We start from the raw sequence: 20,832 nt of genomic DNA on the forward strand, positions 1-20,832 counted from the left end.
AAAACGGGTGAAAAACGCATTTTTACAGAAATAACGCCTTGAATTACGGGCGCATCACGGCACATGCTTTCCATATTAATCTGCGAGCCAGGGTAATTTAAAAGCACATTTTTCGCTGTTGAGTAGCTTGTTTTGTTCAATTCCTTCTCATACTATTTGCTGTAACTACATATTTCCCCACTGTGGGACTAATGAAGGAACCTATCAAGTTTATATCCAATAACATTAAACCCTCAAAGGCATATTCAACATGGAAGAAAATAGTAATCCACAATAATTCATATTTATAACCATTTATTAAAGATGAACAAAGTGGTATAACAGCATACAGAGTAAACCAAATGGCAATTGAAGTATGTACAAGAAAAAACAAACATGAGGGCTGTTTTGTGGCATGGACTCCTGAACAGCTAGAGGTTTATTACTATATAACTGTGGACTTATCTTGAATATATTACATTCATTCAAACACTTAGATTGCAGTCTGATATAATGGAAACCTTTTTTTTATACAATATTGGTTATTTGTCCTCCCTTGCCTTTGGGGACTGACATTGACATACCCATAAGGAACACATGTCAATAAGTACGGTCCATGTTGACCTCATATTCCTAGACCGTTCCTCTACCACCAGTAGCATCATCCACAAACAAGATGCACAATATCTGAAATGATCCCCCACGTTCATCCATGCCACTTTAATGTCCAATTTTCTGCTGCAGCCAAATCGTTTTTAATTCACTAACTGCTGCTGACTGCTTGAATGAGTTGCTTCTGATGCGGCTGCAGAGGAGAGAAGTCAAATGGTCTGCGGTTCTCCGTGTAGCCGTAGAGTTTCCGGAGGGCCACGCGAGCTGCCTCCTCCTCTGCTGCTACGAGTGTCTCCCCCGGACCCTGAGCCAGGAGCTTCTTGTCGCTAAATTGTAAACAAATACCAAATAAATTAGCACACCAGGCAGATTAGACACAAATAAATGTTTACCATAATGTTTTTTTAAGAATGATTTGCATCTCACTCCAACCCTTATAGGTTTAACAGGTTTTTTAGAAGATGAATTATATGTATATATCAGTAAATCTTGAATTACTGTCATGTGGTAACACCTAGAGCTTGGCAATACACTTTGAAATGAGACTAGATGTCATCTTAAATTGTGTTTCCTTCGCTGGTTTTACAGGCTGCAGTAAAGTAAAGCTATTTTCTTAAGTGTTCTAGCTGTTCCGTTATCTGCCTTTGCACACACAATCTAGACATCTGATTTTCCTCATAAAGCCAAGCCACAGTAACAGCATTGCACAACAGAACACACCTGTACAAGCCGACAAAGTACAGTGGCAGGACAGTACTGGCTCCGGCAGCCCTAACGAGTCGAGGCTCTGGCAGGGGAAGGTTCCTCTGAGTAAGTTCCTCCACCAGTAGCCCCATGGGGTCCACAACTGTCCACATATCAAACAGGTCCTTCCCTATCAGCTGAGTGGCCAGGAAATCCTACAGAGAGGGGATAAGAAAATGAAAGAGTCACATGTCTGTAAAACCAACTCAAGAGTCTTCAGTGATAGTTGTGCTATAGTGATAGCCTCTTACCCTGAGGAACACTCCGGTCTGCTCTACTCCGCTGCTCTCCTCCAGAGCTCCGATCACTGCCATGAATGTCGAGTGAAGCACGTCATCAGGAACAGGACACTCTGCACTCATGGTCAGGTCTTCGATGCCCAGATTTCTTGCTACATAGCTCACGACTGGTGAGCTGGTGAGGTGCGCTACAACACTCTCCACCCCTTCGCTCCGCAGGCTCGGGAAGTTGACCCTGCACCAGTCGGTCAGGAAACTTTTAGTGAAACCCGCTCCCTTTTCACTCAGCTGAATGTTGTCTTTCAGAGCGAGAGCGGCGGCCTCCGAGTCCACGCCTAACGCCCGCCTCCTCTCTTGCTCTGCCTGCAGGTAACAGGGATTGATGAAGGCTTTCTTCAGGGCCTCCAGGTTGAAGTTTTCCTGGAGTCGGGAGGCTGAACGCCTGAACCTCAGCATGGAAGTCCCAGTTAGGCTGTTGAGAGCTGAAAGAGTCACACATGGAGTTAATTACAAATCCTGACCTCCTCCCTATGTATTTCAACTTACGGTAAACTACAGTTAATACTTTTTGCACCAACGACCAAGAACAACACTCTATGGTTAAAAATACACTTTAAATAAAAAATAAAAAGCATAAATTAGGGCTATAGAGGTTGCCTAGCTTTACTCCATCTGTGCAAAGCCCTGATAGCTATAGCTTCGCCTCTGGGTTCACTTTAAAATGGTATGAATATCAACAACACGCCGGCTGATTAATAAGTCTGCATTGACAACAACGTGAAGAATATTATGTTATCATTCATTTATCAAACCCACTCTATTGGCTACATTCAATAAATACAGTGACCAATATCAGTGGTGTAATGTATGTAAGTAAATGATGTACTTTTACTCCACTACATTTATTTAATACCTTTAGTTACTTTACAGATTTGGATTAATGATGTGAAATATAATCAACCCTTAAATCAGACTTTAGTTCCACCTGGAGTAAATCCACAAGCTACAAAGCCATTAAAACTAGCTTCACCTTTACCAGCTTTGATAACACTTTAATGATCAATAATTATAAAACACATCACATATTGTATTCTGAAAATAGGCCAATCTGCATAATGAGTACTTCTGATATGCTTACTCAGGTAATACTTTGAATGCAGTACTTTTACCTGTAACAGAGTTTTCCTACACTCTGGTACTTCTACTTATATTTAAGTACACGATATTAGTACTTCTTCCTCCTCTGCCCACAGTTACCAATATGTCAGATACCTAATGGCCTTGAGATGCTCTCTGGTGCACTCCTGTTAGCTAACGTTAGCCTCACCGTGGTTTCGGGGCTGGAGGTCCTTCCAGCTTCAGCTTCTTCGCCATGAGGTGGGTGTATGATTTCATCCATCGCTTCTTCTCTCTAACCTGTGAAACCGACACGTTTCTGCACACACGCTGACAGTGAATCCCTAATGTTAGCGCACCACGATTTAGTAATAGCCCGGACGCCATGTTGGCCAGTGACAGTGATAGGGTGCAAACGCTTAAACTGTCCGACTTGGAACTAAAACAATCTTCTTATTTTCACGGTTTTCATGCAGGTGGTAAACAGAGTTAAATGTGACATACCGCCACCTACTGTGCTGGAGTGTGAACCATAATTATCAACCCCCTAAAATTAGAAAAAATGCTAAATTTTCCTGAACTCTGTTCGTCTTAAATAGTCTCCCTGACCCAATGTCTAATATTTATTTGAGATTTGTTTGTTCCACTTCAAGCTTCCTGATTTCTTTCTTTAAAGTTCCTCTTTCATTTCTGTTTGACATGCTCTACTGTTTCCTCAACCTGGCAGTGTTCACATAGTCCTGATGGATATTTGTTCTACTAAATGTGATGTTTTCGTAAGTCTTTCATATACTAATGTAAGCATTGTTTACTTCGTGATTCTTTTTTGTTTAACCAATGATGGTGATAGGGTGCAACAGCTTAAACTGTCCGACTCGGAACAAGAAACCGTTTCCGACCTAACGGTTGAGCGTTACCATGGAAACCAACATAAACGTTAACCAACGTTAGCTCACGGAGTGGAGAGTGCCGAGTGAACTTAGCCGGACAAAACACCTTATAAACTGCTAAATTAACAAAACAAAGCAAGTATTTATAACTTGTCTTTCTTCTGCTAGTTAATTTGATATAACTTTTTGGAGGAGTCCACTCCTGAAGTCCAGGAAAAGATGGGGGATGAAGTGAATGACAAGATACAAGATGAAGGATTCAAGGAAAAGATGGGAGAAGCCAAAATAACGGCTGTTATAGAGGACCCGTTTGATGACCTGATACAAGATGAAAGAGTCAAGGAAAAACAGGAAAATCAGGAGGGAATGAAAACACTTGAAGTGGTGACTGCGACTCAAAAGAAAGGTGGAGAGGCCAAAATAACGTCTGTTATAAAAGATACTGTGGATGACAAGATAAAAGATGAAGAAGTCAAGGAAAACCACAAAAACCAGGAACCTCAGGAGGGAATGACAAAACAACAATGGCCACGCATGACCAAGAAGTTCCTGAGAGACCACTGTAAGAAGAACAAGCTCTACTGCACACCTTACCTGAATGACACCCTGTACCTGCATTTCAAAGGCTTCACCACCATCGAGAACCTGGAGGAGTACACAGGTCTGAAGTGTCTATGGCTGGAAAGCAATGGTCTTCACCGCATCCAGAACCTAGAGGCCCAGACCAACCTGCGCTGCTTGTTCCTCACCAGAACATCATAGAAACGCTGGAAAACCTTGACCCTCTGGTGAAGCTCTGCACCCTGAATGTCTCAAACAACTTCATAAGCATGATAGAGAACATCTCCTGCCTCCCGCAGCTGAGCACTCTGCAGATAGCCCATAATAAGCTGAAGACTGTGGAGAACATCGAGCATCTGAGCCAGTGCCGGGCCCTCAGTGTGCTGGACATGTCCCACAATCTGCTCAAGGACCCTGAGATCCTCCTGGTGCTCGAGGCGATGCCAGAGCTGAGAGTGCTGAGTCTGATAGGAAACGAGGTGGTGAGGAGAATCCCAAACTACAGGAAGACCATGATCGTGCGTCTCAAGCTGCTCACATTCCTAGATGAGCGCCCAGTGTTCCCCAAGGACAGGGCATGTGCAGAGGCCTGGGCCGTGGGGGGGCTGGAAGGGGAGAGTAAAGAGAGGGAGCAGTGGGAGACACGAGAGAGGAAGAAAATGCAGGACAGCTTCGATGCCATGACAGAGATCAGATACAGAGCCCTGGAGAGGAAACGCCTGCGAGAGCTACAGGAGGGAGGTAAACAAACAGGTTGCTCACATAACGGGGAGCCATCAGAGGGGGGGAAGAAGAGATGTACAAATACTTCATTACTGTACTTCAGTACATTTGTTTTGTATCAAAGTATTTTCTTTTTTTTCTGACTACTTTTTACTTTTACTCCTTACATTTTACACAAATACCTGTACGTTCTACTTCTTATATTTAAAAGATAGGCACATTACTTCAGCCATTGCGCGCCTATTTCGCCCTAATGTCACACAGAAAACACGATTAGTGTATTTATGACGATGGCAATGACAGTATTACATTTTGAAACGTTTTTTTTTTTGTTCTATTAATAAAAAAAAGGGGTCCAGTTTCCAGCCTGACTCAGTTGGTAGTTATCGCTGCTTTTGACTAAAGTACGTTTACTTTTACTAGAGTAAAGAAGTATCAGTACTCCAACTTTTACCACAGAGGATTTTTAAACACAAGTATCTGTACTTACCAGAGTGGGGATTTGTTTTGTAAATGTAGCAAGATTCTGTTTATATTTTGGCATTGGTCTTTATCACATTATTTCTTATTATTTTGTGATCAATTTTGGGTTGGATTATTGGATCACATGGGTATGGACGGCACACATAGTAAATACGATTACCTTTGGGAGGTGTGTCTGGAAGAGATGGACAGAGGGTGGCTGTAATTTGTGTTGACCGCAATTTTTAAATCGCTGGATTATTCAGAAAGTAAGTCGATATTTTGTTATTAAAGTAAGATTTTGTTCAACGCAGTTTAGGATCTCAGCATTCATTTTTGATAGCCAGACAAAGACAACCAGGCCTCAGCCTCTCAGCACTTGTTTGACCCTGATGTCGCTACAGCATCTTTTAACAATGTCATATTTTATTCCAGGGGCGTCTGAGGGTTCCAGCTCTCCAGAGACTGAGGAAAATGAAACCCTGATCCTGACTCCATCCATCGAAGAGTCCATCGAGTCGTTTGTGCAGGACTGCCTGCATGTTCACGAAGAGTTCTTGCAGAGCGAATCCAAAGAGGGGTCCAATGAACATCCAGCAAACTGTGAACATCTAGAAGAAGGTGAAGGTCTACAGAGGGAGAGGTCAGAAGAAAATGAGCAGGCCAACATGATTGAGCCGTTTGGAAACAAGCAGCCGTCTCCCCTTTCAGAGGTTCTACCCCCACATGGCCCAGGACCGCTGGTTACAGAGCTGCAGGATGAAGAGCAGCTGGAGACCATTCACCTTCCTCAGCTGCGCGCACTCTGCATCAACGACCTGCCTGACCTGGAGGATGTGGACACAGAGGACTACTCAGAGATGCTCTCTTCTCAGCAGGCTTACAGACCTCTCATAGAGGTGATCTCAGGGAGCAGTGAGGAGCTGGAGTCAACGGGGAGCGACAGTGAGGACAGCCCCAACTTCGGTCAGGATGAAGATTCTTTGTTCCTCATGAGCAGGTCCACTGCGGTCTCCAACAGCTCCTATGCTTTGGTGTATCCAGAAGATGGGGCACTCAGTGAGCCAGTGCTGAAGATTAAACCAAACCAAGCCTCCTCTTCGCCACGCTGCCTGATACAGGAGCTGGAATGATGCTTTAAATATTCAGAGTCCGACTACACTGACCAACTACTCTCAAAACACACGGCTTAAAATGAAGTGTCTTAACCTTTGTGCTTTCTTCAACCGGTTTGAATGTTTATAAAGTACATACTATAATTAATCACCCAGAACTGGGCTACACCTTTTAGGCCAACTCAGTGCAAGTTATACTGTTCTTTTTGGTATTTAAATCCCCCCCCACTTACACAAAGTTAAAATATGACTCTTGTTTGAAGGCACGAATCTTGATGGATTATCAAAGACTGGTATGTGTCAAAGTTTAGTCAGGATTCAGTTTAAAAACCATTACAAATTTAGTAGTAACCTTTTATTTTTCTTGCAAAGAACATTGTATGAAACCATCCATGTGATTTTGTGGCAAGACATAGATCACCTCACATTTAGAAATGGGTCAAATTTGACCCGAGACAACATGAGGGCTGATGCTAACATGCCGTAAAAGGCCCAATCAGGGCTCAGTTTAAAATTTAAGAATCAATATTTAGCTGTTGTTGTATTGAATGTGATTTATTGTCTAGCATATTTTGTTCAAATATTTCAAAGCCAGTTTGTTCATATGGTGGTTAATTGTAACGCTGTGAAAACAGAATAAAGTTTAAATGATCTGTTCAGATTTTTTCAACACTTCTATATTATTTATCTTCAAGTATCTAATATTTTGCACTAAATTGTACAATAACTTCTTTTACTTTTAGGCATTTTCAGAGCTCTATGGTCTCTATTTACATACAAAATGATACTGATGTGTGCATATCACTTAATGCATCAAGAAAGGACCACATGTTATACGTATGATTTTACTAAATTGTCTTACATTTCCCAGTTCAAGTCATTTTACTCTCCCCCCAATAAATATCCAACATCTTTACACCCCCACACTGAAGTGCCATTGAACATATTTTGGTAAACTATGCTTTACTGTATCTCTGAATTTCTCTCGTTGACATGGACAAATATTTACACAAGTCATGCTTAAGCGGTGAGCGAGAACATTTGTAATAAAAACAAAACATAGGACAACATGGGACATGATGAAACAAACGTAAAAAAATAAAACTGTACATGTATTAAATAAACCAAATCAGAAATAATAATCTGCCCTGTGTGGAGCAGGCTGTGTACATGGGGGGGGTTCCTCACACAGGGACTGAGTGCAGCGAGTAGCTAGTATATAACACAGGGTATGGGATGGTACGTTCTTCTGTCAGGGTGACGGAGGAAACACAGCCGGCTCTAACGTCTCAACCACACCCAGGTGTTGACCAGCCAGAAAGCCACGGTGACGGAGTACAGAATCATCTCCCGCTTCGCCCGCTCCTTGTTCTCCTCCTCCAAGTGCTGCAGTCTCCGGTTCAACTTGATGAGCTGCAGAGGAACAATAAGACAGTCACAGAGGCTCAGGATTAGCTGAAGATGGAGACAGTGTCTTTACATTTATGTGCATTTTAAAAAGCAAGAACAAGTGAAGACTGGGGAAATACAGCACAGTCAGTAAAAACTAAACTCAAATAATTTAATTAAAAGCACCAGAAAAAATAAGACACTGATCCGAGATGTTTAGAACTACAAGTCATTTTTCCTAATATCTATCCTAGTTTTACCCTATTTTTTCCATTAAGTGGATGGAGTCAGCATTTTGTAATAGGTTTCTTAAACGTTATAATAATCCTGTCAAAAGGTATGCTTCGCTATAGATATTTCCAAAGACATCTCAGATTTACGGTGTAGGATCTCTGAGAATAAATGGCCCACTCCTTTCTGAAAGGTCTTTACATATGGACAAGATCAACACACAGAGATGGTGTCTTTATTAAAAGGGCCTGTGAACACACTGCTGCTTCTTTAACTAATTAATTCCCCAAACCAGGATCGATCCATCGATCCATCGATCCATCCCCCCACCCACTGTGTCCAGATCCACATACATATTTTTCGGGGCGCTGGACAGAGCCTCGTGCCAGCATTTTTTTTAGATGTTTTGACAATGATACCTTGACAAAGTAGAACTACTGTTGCATGACAGACTAGCTTCGCCCCCTAGGATTTTCTTATCTGTTTGTGCCGCCATATATTAGTTTGACACATTTGAACAACCACTGTAAGGTGCTTGATTTCCCGCTTTGTATAAAATGAGCCTCACCGCTCAGTCTGACCGCCGTATAGAGGCATGGTGATTATCTGCCTTCATAACAAAGGGGAGTTTTTACGTCTGAAAACACATCTTCCTCCAGATTCTACAGATGTCATCTGCGCTTTTCTAAAAAGTTGCAATCATTTAATTGCCAAGATGCAATCGAAACGAATCTGTTTCGATTGCATCTTGGCAATTAAATTAACACTTACAACGGTATGACTTGATTGAAGTGAATATATCTGCACTTTGCTTGTTGTTCGGAGTTTGATCCTCTATGTTTATTGCACTTATTGTAAGTCGCTTTGGATAGAAGCATCAGCAAAAATCAAAGCTCTCAGAGTGTCCCACACTAAAAAGGTGAAGCGTTCGTAAGAAAGACGCTAGTCGCGGCACTCTTGTTCGAAATGGCTGCATGTGATGACATGCACTCTGTTCTCATTGGGATCAATGGAAAAGAGATGCTGTCGTTTAGAAAAAGGCGCTATGTTGACACGGGCACTTCAAGCACTAACCTGGCGTCGCAGCGTTGTCGCATCAACCACAGTCATGTCATCAGCGCCCGCATCCATTGAAGATTCAAGTGTTGACAGTGCAAGCCTGAAAGAAGAGGAGTCAGAGTGAGAGAGGAATTACAGATGATAACCACAGTGTCAATGCAAAGCAGAACACGTTAGATCTGCAGTTAGCTATAGCCTCTTCATTTGATGTGATGGTTCTCTTCTTATTTCTCAACAGGACATGAGGATGGAAGATAGGAAAAGGAAGAGGATTGGAATGAAGGTTGAGAGCCAGGTGGAGTTACCTGGAGTCATGCAGGGGGTTGGAGCTCGAGGCCGCCCCCCCTCGCAGTGATGGCTTGCTACAGAGGTGGAAAAGAGAGGTTGGGGGGGAAGAGGAGAATAAGAGAGATAGAGCAACATACACATGTCAGTGTTGCATTCATGCACACACCTCGCATGTCCTTCGATTTCTACGCCTCCTACAACGTCCTATTTCCAACTCTGATTCAAGTGAACTCAGATGTTCTTTAATAATCCTTCAGAAATTTGGTTTATTTTTTCAAATAATCCCAGAGGAAGGTTTAATCTAAGGTGTGTATGCGAGTATTTTAAAAAATGTTCATCAACTCAGGCTCTCTGCAGGTTTGTAACAAGTTGAATCTAACACCCTTTTTTAAAAATATCACATTGAACGAAATTCAATAGTCATTTATATTTCAGGGTGCAGACGTACAAGGTAAAATGAGTATTACAAATTTCCGAAAATAACAACACTACCATCACATTTTAGTAATGTACTGTAAAAGAGCAACACATATACAGCCGCGGAACAAATTAAGAGACCACTTGAAATTCAACAAACACTGGAATGGCTGCCATACATGTACAGATAAACATTTAAGAACAAATTGGAGTGGTCTCTTAACTTTTTTCCAGAGCTGTATATTAGTCCAATATATAGACGACATGTTGGCTGGGTGAAAACCAATTTTTAAAAATAAATCTGTTAATCCTCCTTGATTTTTTTCAGTTAACATAACGGTAGAGAATTGATAGGTAAACCTTTAATATACTGTATTTTTCTATTGTTTTGTAAGACCTATTTAGTCCTTCATTTCAGACAATTAAATGCAAGATTTTTTAAAGGAGCTGCGGAAACCCTGTGACCTGTTTCTAAAATTAAATATAAACATGTTGGTAAAGCTGGTTTATCCCACCACCACTTTTACCTGAAGGTAGGTCTCATTCAGTTTCAGATTGTGAAGGCACATCAGGCAGAATTATATCTCATATTTTGATTATCACATGCTGTATTAATATTGTTACTGATGATTTTGTTATGCTTTAGCCTATCCAGCAGCATTCAAGAATACACCTTCTCCTCCCAAAATCAAGAGAAATCAAACTTGAGGAACAACTGATGCAGGCAGTGTTGTCCTCTTTTAAAGCAGAACATGTCCAGATGAGGGAGGGGTCACCTGCGGGGGTTTTCGTCCAGGACCTCCAGGACCTGCTGGTAGGCCCGGCGTGTCGTGGACTGGAGGAAAGAGAGAACACCGCTAGCGCTGTACAGGTTGTGTTCCTCCTCGGCCGCGGTGAGAGGGGGCAAAGGGTGGACAGTGGGAGGGGGGGAGGGGGTCGCACTGATCAGTGACCACCGTTAAGAGCAGCCAATCAGAGGAGAGGGACAGACAACAGAGGACGGAAAGGAAGGAGAGGGAAGGAGAGAAATAAGGAAAATGAGCTGTCCTCAACTTCACTGACTTGGTGAAAACTGCAAACCCTTTTATCATTTCATCAGCAGAGGTCTTTGACCAGTTGGAAATACTAGCAAAAGTGTACAGAAGGACCTTTTGGGTACAAGGAATTTCAATAACAGATGTCTAAAATTAATTTCCAAAGAGACAAATTGTAACTTGTTAATATTAGTCATTAATATCTTAGTAGTGGAAATGTAGAGGTTTACAATTGATCATACAGTACAGACTCTAGTTATCTTAAACTCAATTATGAAATATGAAATGATTAAATGTCAGCTTTGAATTGTAACGATGCAATTGCAGATATTTAAATGTCCTTTTTAATTTAAATACAATCTTATAAACATTATGTACTAGTAACATTATATTTAAGGTACCTAAAATAAAAAAATATGACAGAGTTCAGAGATCAATTTTAGAAATCAAAAGAGGAACTTAAAAGTATTCATAAGGACAGACTCTGTAGAAATGTTTTACAGCATACGTACTGTACATTTATATATGTTTAAAAAAAAGGTCATTTGGTGTAAATGTGTGGAAATGTAATTGTAGAGTTATATCTATAATAAAATAACAGAAGTCCGTAAATCAGTTTGAGTAGTCTAATATGTCAAATTGGTTGAGCAGATGTTTTAAATGTTGATGTCCCGAGTGAAAACGTTCTGTAAAGGCAGCCCTACTGATTCAATTTTAAATGGGCTTGCCAGAAAACGATTTAAAGTAAGAAAAAGTATGTTGTAACAAAGCAGGAGATTTAACCTGCCGAGCTCTAACAATCTGTTACTAAAAAATAATACACTTCACAACAACGGAGACTTGAACTACAAGCACGGACAAGCAAACGATTCCATCTCTTCTTGAGGTGATCTCATCAGAGACGTCACATGCAGATGTCATGAGGAAGGAGATGAAGGAACATAAAGTGGATTTGCTGCATAATAATTAGGGCTGCCCCCCATTAGTCGACTAATCGTTAGTCGGCGAAAAAAATATTTGTTGAATAATTTTTCATTAGAGCTGTGCCTGGTCCTTAAGTTATTTTGTCGGACAGGAAATCCAAAGTGTGTGATCCTTCTGAGCATTTAAGGGACGAGCCCCAAAAGGCGACATGCAAACTCCGCTGGAATAAAGGTGCCTCCGTATCCACGCCATCATATCAAAACACGGAGCTTTATGATCCCCGACAACGTGTGTTCCTTCCTCAGACTCGGAGGAAAACAGCAGCAGTGAGTCAGGCAGTAGCCTAGCTTTGTATCAACATATATAAGCCTGTAATTTGTAATCATTCTGAGCTCAGAAAACGATCCATTCTACCTTTCATTTCAGGATCACGGCGCAATGTGAGGAGGGATTTTTGCCGATGAGCATATTTGTCGCTGTATCCATTTCCTGTGTAGTATTTATTGGGTTGTTATATTCAGATAAGAATGACAGAAACTAGAACTGAATGCTCAGTGTGTGTGCTCGCTGCTTGTACACACACATTAAGAATCATTCCTGGAGCTTCTGCTGTTAGTACCGCTGATGGGTGGATCGCTCCGTCCGTGCGGTGCGCTGTGACTCTCACGCGCTTTACAGTTAACTTAGATTTCAACGGTTCATTATTACAGTTGTATTTTATATTTCATGCGAAGCACAACGTACCATCCTGTTATAGTAAGGTTCTTTATCAGCCTTTAAAACTGAAACCATTTTGGGAGAAGAAAAGAAAAATGTATTTTGATTTTTTCTTTTTGACAAATCATAATTAATCAGATACGCGAGACGAGTAGTCGACTATTCGCCTGAATTGTTGACCATTAGTCGACTAGAAAATCTTTAATCGAGGGCAGCCCTAATAATAACAAACTTGTTGATGTATACAAGTACCAAATCCAATCTGCTATTCATCATGTGTTACCTTAAGAGTACTTTGTGAAGCTCTTTAGTGCCGAGTTGCTGAGAGGAGATTGTAGTCTGTAAGTGCGTTTACAGTACACACTAAATACCCATATTTGTTTTCCAGTATTTTCTTGGAATAGTTTTAAGATGAAAAACTGGATATTGTCCCCTCAAAACAAGGCATTAATGGATTAGTATCAGCAACCACAACAACAACAACTTGCTGATTCGATATCGAAAGCAGCGTATAAAGGCAGTGACAACCAGCTGCCTCACAAAGACAAAGGGAGGGGGAAATAAAGATGCTACTGCATGCATAAATAGGAGATGAGATGGAGCTGGTGGGAGCTAATGATGCCGTATTTAGACCAACACTCACGCAGAATCGTTGCGCATCATCTGAGTGTTGTGCCGGGCCGAGGCATTCTCGCTGGATGATCGTTCCCGGCGTACTCGTGCTTGTGGCCGCAGCTACAAAGAAATAATGACGTTAAGGTTAACTGTGATGACGTTTGTGGAGTGTCATGTAAAATGCAATTTATCGCCTTAAGGCTTACCAACTCCTCAGTGTCTGGAGCGGCTTGCTGCTCCTGCTGCTGCTGCTGCTGCTGCTGCTGCTGCTGCTGCTGGTGCTGCTGCTCCTCCTCCTCCTCCAGGAAGTCCAGGGGCCGATCACTGAGGGTCAGGACTCTGGGTGGGGTCTTCAGTGAGAGGCTTTCTAGTGGTGTGGACTGGATTAGGTCCAGGTCTCTGGGTCTGGGGTACTGGGGGTCATTACTGTCTCCTGAAAAAGAAAGGTGTAAATTAGAGATTTTAGCATCTTTTCAGCTTCATATCAGTTTTTAGTGCCTCTACTGGGACATGTCTCCATGTTTAAGTGGTCAAAAAGATGATGTCATTATGTTACGGAAGTAAACAAAGAAGTCCGATGGAGTTTTTTCAGGCATGGAGGGGGGAGTGTGTGGGAACTTTGGGATTTTAGCCTTTAGAGACCGTTTACATGCACAAAACAACTATGTAAAACACACTACAGGGAAGTCAAAAATCCTCCAAAGCATAATAGGGCCTCTTTAATAATGTGATGGGCACACTGAGTTTGAATAATGACTGCGATCTTCACATGTATAGTAAACCAACATGTCAGAGTGGGAAATGACTTTCAGTTTCATTTGTTACAGTCCTAAATAATTAGCATTACACAGTCATGAGTCAAATAAACAAACAAACATATTAGCGATATTACAGTCAGCTAGCAAGCACTGCTGGCGGAGGTTGTGTGGAGTTAAAGTCTTTGAACAGCACAGACAACACAGCCTACATTGTCAGAATGCTTACTGACCTGAAATCACAATTCTCTCTGGCACTTGCATTGTGACACTGTGGGGAACCTCCTGAGATCCATAATTAGGATCCTCGTGGCCCTGGTGACCCATTTTGAGCATCTCAGGGATCCGCATCCTCTGACTGATCCCTTCGGTGTACTCCATCTCATACTGGATGCGGTTCATCTCGGCCATTTCTGCCGTGGGGGAAGGGAATGCTGCTCCGTTCATTTTGCTGTGAGGAATGAGGTGTTCAGGGAACACAGTGCGTTTTGTTAGCCACAAAAAAAGAAGGTCACAGAGGGCAGATGTCCACATGAGGGATCCAGGTTCTGATGGTATCATTTTCAGCCCTGTTTAACCTGTCGTGCTGCATACCTGCTGGTACATTTAATTCAACAAAAGCGACTGCAGATTGATCACAAACAACAATCTCCTTCAGGGATGCAAACTTATCAGGTATGAAAAAGGTGATAATGAGCCACCAATTTTGACGTGAGGTGTTACAAAGTTGACTAAACCACTCAAAATTAAATTACATTCAAGTGGTGATCAGCAAATGTATATGTTCAAATGCCTACTGTGGAGGATATCATGAAGGCCTTGAAGCAATCAAAAGTAAAACACATTATTTATGATTGAAAAAAGTAGTGAATCGGTCAGATTTGACCCGAACACGACAGGAGGGTTATGGATCTACTCAGAAAAACATTGGTGTAGCTGAAGAGCTGTAGGCAGGTGTTAGGGAACATTTCTCCTGACACTCTCATGATAATAACTTGGTGCCTTCTGACTTTGCATACACACATAGAGGGAAGCCATAATTTGACAGTAACCTTGACTACATGAGATAAGAGCTGCTACAGCTCCCTTTACAGCACATGTAACTGAAATGCTAACATAATGCTAATATCAAAATGAGGCTTTTTATTGGCTAGTGAGGCTGAGACCTTAGTTATTTAATGACCTTTTAATGCTAACATTACCACATTCGCATTATTTAGCAGACTCCTTTTGTCTACCTGTGATGTTTAGGTAACTTTTATGATATCTACGTTAACAACATCTCAAAGCTTACATTAGTTTTTATTTGACAGCTAACAGATATTAACATTAGCGCCATTTCAAGCTAGCGCGGTAGTTTCGGTTTCTTACGGTTTGGTTTGTTGCTTCGGTTCGCTTCCTTCACAAATGTACTTATCAGATCTTAAAGGAAATAAAACAAACTTCAAAGTAAACCCTGAGTGGTACGGTTAAGTGTATTACAGATGATGTAGCTGTCAGGCATCTCCCTTGTGTTGACACGAGAGGAGCCTCCTCTCTTCTTTCACCGTCTGTCCTTCAAACAGGAAGTACCAGAAGGAAGGAGGAAGTGACGTCGTAAAACTTAAAGTTAAAAATAAAATTAAAGTTTTAAAGTTCGTGTTAAGTCACTTACAAAAAGGAGACGTATTTATGTTACTTAAATAGACCCCGACTCTGTTGTAAGTGATTGTTTGTGGTTGTCATTTTCCTATTTGTCAAATGTAAACTGTTTTTATTTAACTTTATCCATACTGCATCTGCACCATTCAAAATCACCCTGTTATGGGCCGAAAAGGTGCCTTCAAAGTTCGTAAATTCTCATGATGAATACATTTGAGGAATATATATGCATATAAATCAAGCAGAGCCTCAACGATGAAAAAAGCATTATTTTTATGTAAGTGTTTTTTTGTTTTTTGTTTCAACCAATGGCTTGATTTAGACCTAATATATTTCTTTCAATTTAATCATGCATCAGTTTTTGTACTATATACATTATTTAAATTATATAAGTATTAATGAAGATATTATTTATTAAGTGTTTGATGTAGAATGCTGCCTACATCATTCACAGTTCACCATACATTATGCATGTTGAATATTTATTCCTTATTTCCTACATATATCCAATGAAATATATTTGCACTAAAATAATATCCTTCTCTGAGCTAATATAGTTTATTTATTAGTTTAGTATAGTGCCAATTAGAGTGCATTGAAGTGAAAGGTTTTCATTGAAAGTTTGGATGCCCCCCTCACTGTCTTGAAGGCTGTTTTTGGCCAATTATCTGACAACCTTGCACTGTCTTTGGGTTCGTCAGCTGATGGTCATCTCTTTATTTTGGAACAGCAGCACACACTTCAAACATTCATGCACTGCCATCAGTTCTGATATTAGATCCACAAAATCAACTTGCTGGTTATTTAGCCTCATATTAAATCATGTGCCTTAATCATATTGAATGCTCAGATCAATGTCGGTGGGGTTTTGGAGGTGGCCCCTCAGTGACTGTGGGTGGTGCGTTTATGGAGCCATTCAGAGGCTGCGATTGACAGAGCAGTTTTCCCTCTGCTTAACCAGTGAACGGGAAATCACGTCTGGATCTCTGGGAAATATCGATACAAGACGAACACCAACTTTTAATTCATGACTTAAGGCGGACTTCTTTTGATGTCAGGATGCTCTTCATTTGATGGACACAGAGGCGGCAGCAATTTCACTACTTCTCTCCGTGTCTGTAACTGGCTGACACGATGTTTCCAGATATTTTGTTTGTGATATTATTTTGCACTAGGCACATCATTGCATCATCTTCGGAGCTACAGCCTGGCATGTAAGTGACGCTTTTTCATTTAAAATTTAAACCCAGTTTTGATTAGCACTTGATCTTATTGAATAATCAGATGAGTGGGAATATTTCAGGTTGCATGCTTTAAAATAACACAGATGAAAAACCTTTAATGCTTTAAATGTGTGCGTGTTTTATCAGCTCAAAGACGGCTGAAATGTAAGTTTTGTCAGTAATTGTTTTACCTTATAGTATACTCTCTAATTCCCACTAGGCGTCGCTCTTTCAGGTCCCACGATGATGCATGTGTGTTTTAGTATTGCAGTAACGTGCTTCTGCATAATAGTTTACACTGGAATGTGATTTTTTTTTAGTAGTCCTCTACCATTTAAATGGGCTGTGCAGGACATGATGATTGGAGGAATAGTTTTCATTACAGTAGAAGCGGAATACTTCCTCTAATTAACTTCAGGCTGCTCTGTATTGAAGCCAGATGTGTTATGCAGGAGGACACCTCTGGATACCTGCACTGCACTGACAACACACACAGGCTGCTTAAGACAAAGTGTTGTACATCACATTGTGCTGTTTAATTTCCTTTACTCACTCCTGCAGGCACAATGAACATGCAAACAATTATTTAGAAAAATGTTTTAATTTCCTCTGGATGTTAATTGGATGTTTGTGAGTTTTCATCAAGCCCATTGCACCAAACAGGAAACTGTGTGATTGTTCTACAAACAATGTCTGTCATAGTATGATGTGCATGCACCTGAACATGTGTAAAACATGTGGTAGTTCATGTAGATGGAATACATACATCAGTTGCCTATAGACCACCGTCAGAAATGATATAGCCCAGCTCAACATACATGCACAAGTACAACAATGGAAAACAAAACACTGACAGGACAGCAGGAAGTCTACACATGTCCCCTTGCAAACTGAAAACCCAACTGTTTTGCTTGAACTTTGGCCATTAGACCCAACACACGCACAAAAAAACCAAAAATAAAGTAACAGGACTTAAATAAGTTCGCCCATTTGAAACAAATGCCTGTCACTCACTTATTTAAAACAACACTATCTGCATTTTTGTTCTATTCTATCTGAGTTTGTATCTTAATGTTTATTGCACTTATTGTGAGTTTCTTTGGTTAAAAGCGTCAGCAAAATGTAATGTAATGACATGTCGTTCTTAAAAGTCAAACCATTATTGAATGTTTTTCTTTAAGACTAAACACAATTTTAGCTGTCTTTCTCTGTCATGTTTTTTTGTGTGTTTTTCCAGGCCAAATGTGTGTGCTGACCAGGAGATGTCCATGTTGGGGGCCCGCCAGCCTTGTGTCCAGGCTTTTACCCGCATGGTCAAAGTGTGGAAGCAGGGCTGCAACAGCCACAGATGGTGCATGGGCTATGAGAGAAGGTAAGAGCAAAAATAGTTTCCGAATGTTGTACTAGTTCAATTCCATAGAAAAAGACATTTCATTCATAAGCACAGCTGCAGAAAGCCAAGTCGTGAAGGACTGTTTTACACATTAACCGGCTGCATATAACCTGGAGTTTTTCTGCTCAATTGCCATTCATAATCTCAACTGGAATGAAAGGCTGGAAAACAGAATTTCTCTCTCCGTTTGCCAAGACAGTTCGACTGGAGATCCTTACTTTAATCCTTTCTCTGAATGAAAACCATTTCAGCTCTGACTATGCCAAACCAGTCTCATTTTTAAAGGCTGCTAACGGTCCTATATGTTTAAATGTATTTACATGATTTCTTATTGAGATCGTTTTGAGCTGTGCCACGATAAGTGATTTGTGAACTGGTGTTATTTACAGGCCACATATGTAGACATACTGTATATGGACCTGTAAGTAATTTTGTGACATTAACATACATTCTCCCCCCCAGGACAGCATACTACACAGTGTACAGGCAGGTGTACAACATGGACATGCACACTGTCTATAAGTGCTGCCCTGGATGGAGACAGGAGGGTGAAGAGATGGGCTGTCTGCATAGTGAGTAGTATCATTATACACACATGCTAAATGCATCACATATGCTCGTTAAGAGACTGCTATGAACCAGTACTTATGAATATGTATATATGTACACTATATGTGTATTAGATATTAAGTAGAACGATTGACCAGGAGAAATTAAGCAGGCACATGGCCATCCTACTGACTAGATGAGATCTCTCTCCATCCTCAATATTTATAAAAACACACACAAACAAGATTCAATTTAAAGATTGAAAGGCTTTATAGTCATATTCACAATACAACAACAGCACACGATATTCAACACACTTAAGACATGAACAAAAAAGACACAAATGGTGCTAATAGTGACACAATGACAAGTAGGACAAAAGACACTGCAGCCATCCACCGCTACCATCTAGATTTTTATTTAGGAATACATCCTGTAATATATATGTGGTTTCTGCAGGGGTGTGTAGCACCAATACATGTTTCAATGGAGGCCAGTGTGCAGAGACCGGAGACAAGATATGTCAGTGTCCCCTGGGCTTCAAAGGGACGCGATGCCAGTATGGTGAGTTCACTGATATTTATAAACCTGCACTTCTTGCAATGCAGGTATCCATACTCCGGTTTTGTGAACTGACTTACTCCCTCATAGGACAACATGTTGTTAAAACTTTAATAGGCCACGTTCAGACCTTATGCTTTCACTTTGCAGAGGCAGAATGAGCCTGTAGAGTAGCTGTGATTGGACGAGTCTACTCTATGGGGGGTGGGGGGGGGGTCTCTGGGTAGTTAAAGGTAGAAGAAGTGCTCTCTGAGTAAGGGGAATGTTTTCCTTTGAAGGCTGCTGGAGTCTGGAGTGCTGTGGCTAACCAAGCTGAGCCTCCACTCTATAAAAAACGCTATGCTAATGAGAGGACGCAGTTCTGGTTTGTTATGGTTAAAAAAAAGACAAATCCCACAAATTTAAATTGCAAAAAACAAATTCAGAGTGGGAAATATCCTTTATAGCGCTCGGATGAAGAGTTAGATGAGTATCGATACCATTCTTATGTCTGTAAATATAAAGCCAAACCTAGCAAAAAGTTAGCTTACCTTAGCATAAAGCCTGGGGGAAACAGCCAGCCAACGGTAGCAAAAACCACTTAGCAGCACCTCTCAAGCTAACCAATTAACACGGTACAGCTCGATGACAATTTGCTGTTTTACGAGGAGCTAGACTGTTTCTTGCCTGAGAGCAAGAAGTAACTTCCTGGAGTCTCCACTGGTTAACTTCTCAGGGACATAAACAAATAAGATGGAACGCATTAATCAGTGTGTTTTAAAGGAGGATTTCATTGCTTTTGGATAATGCTTTTTTCCAGTCTCTGTGCTAAACTCATTGGCTGCTAGCTTTGCTGTATAGATACCAAATGAGCACCAGTGCTTTAAGCTCTAACAGAGGGCAACTGAGCTGATATTTAAAATCATACAACCTTCATAGTACACGATGAAAGACATCCATAACTTGTGCACATGTACATATACACAGTTTGACCCTTTTGCACAACCCTTATGGCCAACATGTACATCTATACATTACATTTGAGTGTTGAGAAGCCTAAATGGAGGCCAATAAAATGTGCTGTAATACCCCAATGACCTCAGGCTTAGGGCACACGGTCAAACCATAGACTGAATAGGGTCAAACATACTATATCTGGTAAGGGACATCAAAGTTGAGCATTAATCGGCACTTCTTTCACGTAGAAAGGAAGTTGACCTCAGATGAGTGATCAGTGAGCTTGTACAAAAGCTGTGGGTCCCTCTTGTATAGTCAGCGTCTGTTCTTCCGACTGTCCAAACCCCCTGCGGTCTACGTCAACATGCAAACAGGAGGACGGTTGTTTGTGTTTTGAAAGAGTCCCTCTGAGACAAAATGGTGACCAGAGGATATTTGTTTCCTGCCCCCCAAATGCTCACACACACACACACACACACACACACACACACACACACACACACACACACACACACACACACACTGCAGACACTCTCCTGTCTTGTTTGACTCCTTCACTTTCCCAGGAGAAAGGACCTGGCTGCTAGCTGCTCCTCCTCTTGCTCAGACACTTCACAGGAATGTGTCGCTGTTTGTTAGAGGCAGCTCTGCCGTGCGTT

At 41.1% G+C, this 20,832-nt stretch overlaps 4 protein-coding genes across 8 annotated transcripts in view; 2 read left to right on the forward strand and 2 right to left on the reverse strand.

Moving 5' to 3' along the window:
- Positions 1 to 277: 277 nt before the first annotated feature.
- mrpl44 (mitochondrial ribosomal protein L44) lies at positions 278 to 3,507 on the reverse strand. The gene is given in 5 exon segments (XM_063907812.1): positions 278 to 917; positions 1,312 to 1,490; positions 1,587 to 2,003; positions 2,005 to 2,056; positions 2,902 to 3,507. Coding segments are annotated over 5 exon segments (999 nt in total). The 5' UTR covers positions 3,078 to 3,507; the 3' UTR covers positions 278 to 742.
- A 130-nt stretch (positions 3,508 to 3,637) lies between these two features.
- dnaaf1 (dynein axonemal assembly factor 1) lies at positions 3,638 to 7,282 on the forward strand. The gene is given in 3 exon segments (XM_063907809.1): positions 3,638 to 4,325; positions 4,328 to 4,882; positions 5,762 to 7,282. Coding segments are annotated over 3 exon segments (1,779 nt in total). The 5' UTR covers positions 3,638 to 3,799; the 3' UTR covers positions 6,460 to 7,282.
- mffa (mitochondrial fission factor a) lies at positions 6,782 to 15,437 on the reverse strand. Of its 5 annotated transcripts, none has more exons than XM_063907814.1 (8): positions 15,353 to 15,437; positions 14,104 to 14,321; positions 13,322 to 13,548; positions 13,144 to 13,235; positions 10,602 to 10,766; positions 9,426 to 9,482; positions 9,136 to 9,220; positions 6,782 to 7,854 (listed from the first exon to the last, which is right to left on the reverse strand). In XM_063907814.1, the coding sequence occupies exons 2-8, from the start codon at positions 14,315 to 14,317 to the stop codon at positions 7,723 to 7,725; spliced, it is 972 nt and encodes a 323-aa protein (XP_063763884.1). In that variant the 5' UTR covers positions 14,318 to 14,321; positions 15,353 to 15,437; the 3' UTR covers positions 6,782 to 7,722. The 5 variants fall into 5 exon arrangements, with proteins under 5 accessions (XP_063763884.1, XP_063763883.1, XP_063763886.1 ...); XM_063907813.1 differs by having other exon boundaries at positions 15,242 to 15,436; XM_063907816.1 differs by lacking the exon at positions 10,602 to 10,766 and having other exon boundaries at positions 15,242 to 15,436.
- A 1,025-nt stretch (positions 15,438 to 16,462) lies between these two features.
- Positions 16,463 to 20,832, forward strand: part of megf6 (multiple EGF like domains 6) — a 75,476-nt gene continuing 71,106 nt past the window's right edge. Inside the window, exons 1-4 of the mRNA XM_063907371.1 lie at positions 16,463 to 16,725; positions 17,972 to 18,106; positions 18,590 to 18,699; positions 19,136 to 19,240. Of these exons, the coding sequence (XP_063763441.1) occupies positions 16,646 to 16,725; positions 17,972 to 18,106; positions 18,590 to 18,699; positions 19,136 to 19,240 (430 nt within the window). The 5' untranslated portion in view covers positions 16,463 to 16,645. The remainder of the gene's footprint in view (positions 16,726 to 17,971; positions 18,107 to 18,589; positions 18,700 to 19,135; positions 19,241 to 20,832) is intronic.

The sequence above is a fragment of the Eleginops maclovinus genome, chromosome 18 (genome assembly GCF_036324505.1).
Source record: "Eleginops maclovinus isolate JMC-PN-2008 ecotype Puerto Natales chromosome 18, JC_Emac_rtc_rv5, whole genome shotgun sequence".
Taxonomy (NCBI): Eukaryota; Metazoa; Chordata; class Actinopteri; order Perciformes; family Eleginopidae; genus Eleginops; species Eleginops maclovinus.

Coding starts and splice junctions, on each gene's coding strand:
- mffa (XM_063907814.1), bottom strand. CDS start 14,317: ATGAACGGAGCAGCATTCCCTTCCCCCACGGCAGAAATGGCCGAGATG. Junction 10,767..13,143: donor ATGATGCGCAACGATTCTGC/GTGAGTGTTGGT, acceptor GTCACTGATCAG/TGCGACCCCCTCCCCCCCTC. Junction 7,855..9,135: donor CGACAACGCTGCGACGCCAG/GTTAGTGCTTGA, acceptor GTTCCTCTGCAG/CTCATCAAGTTGAACCGGAG.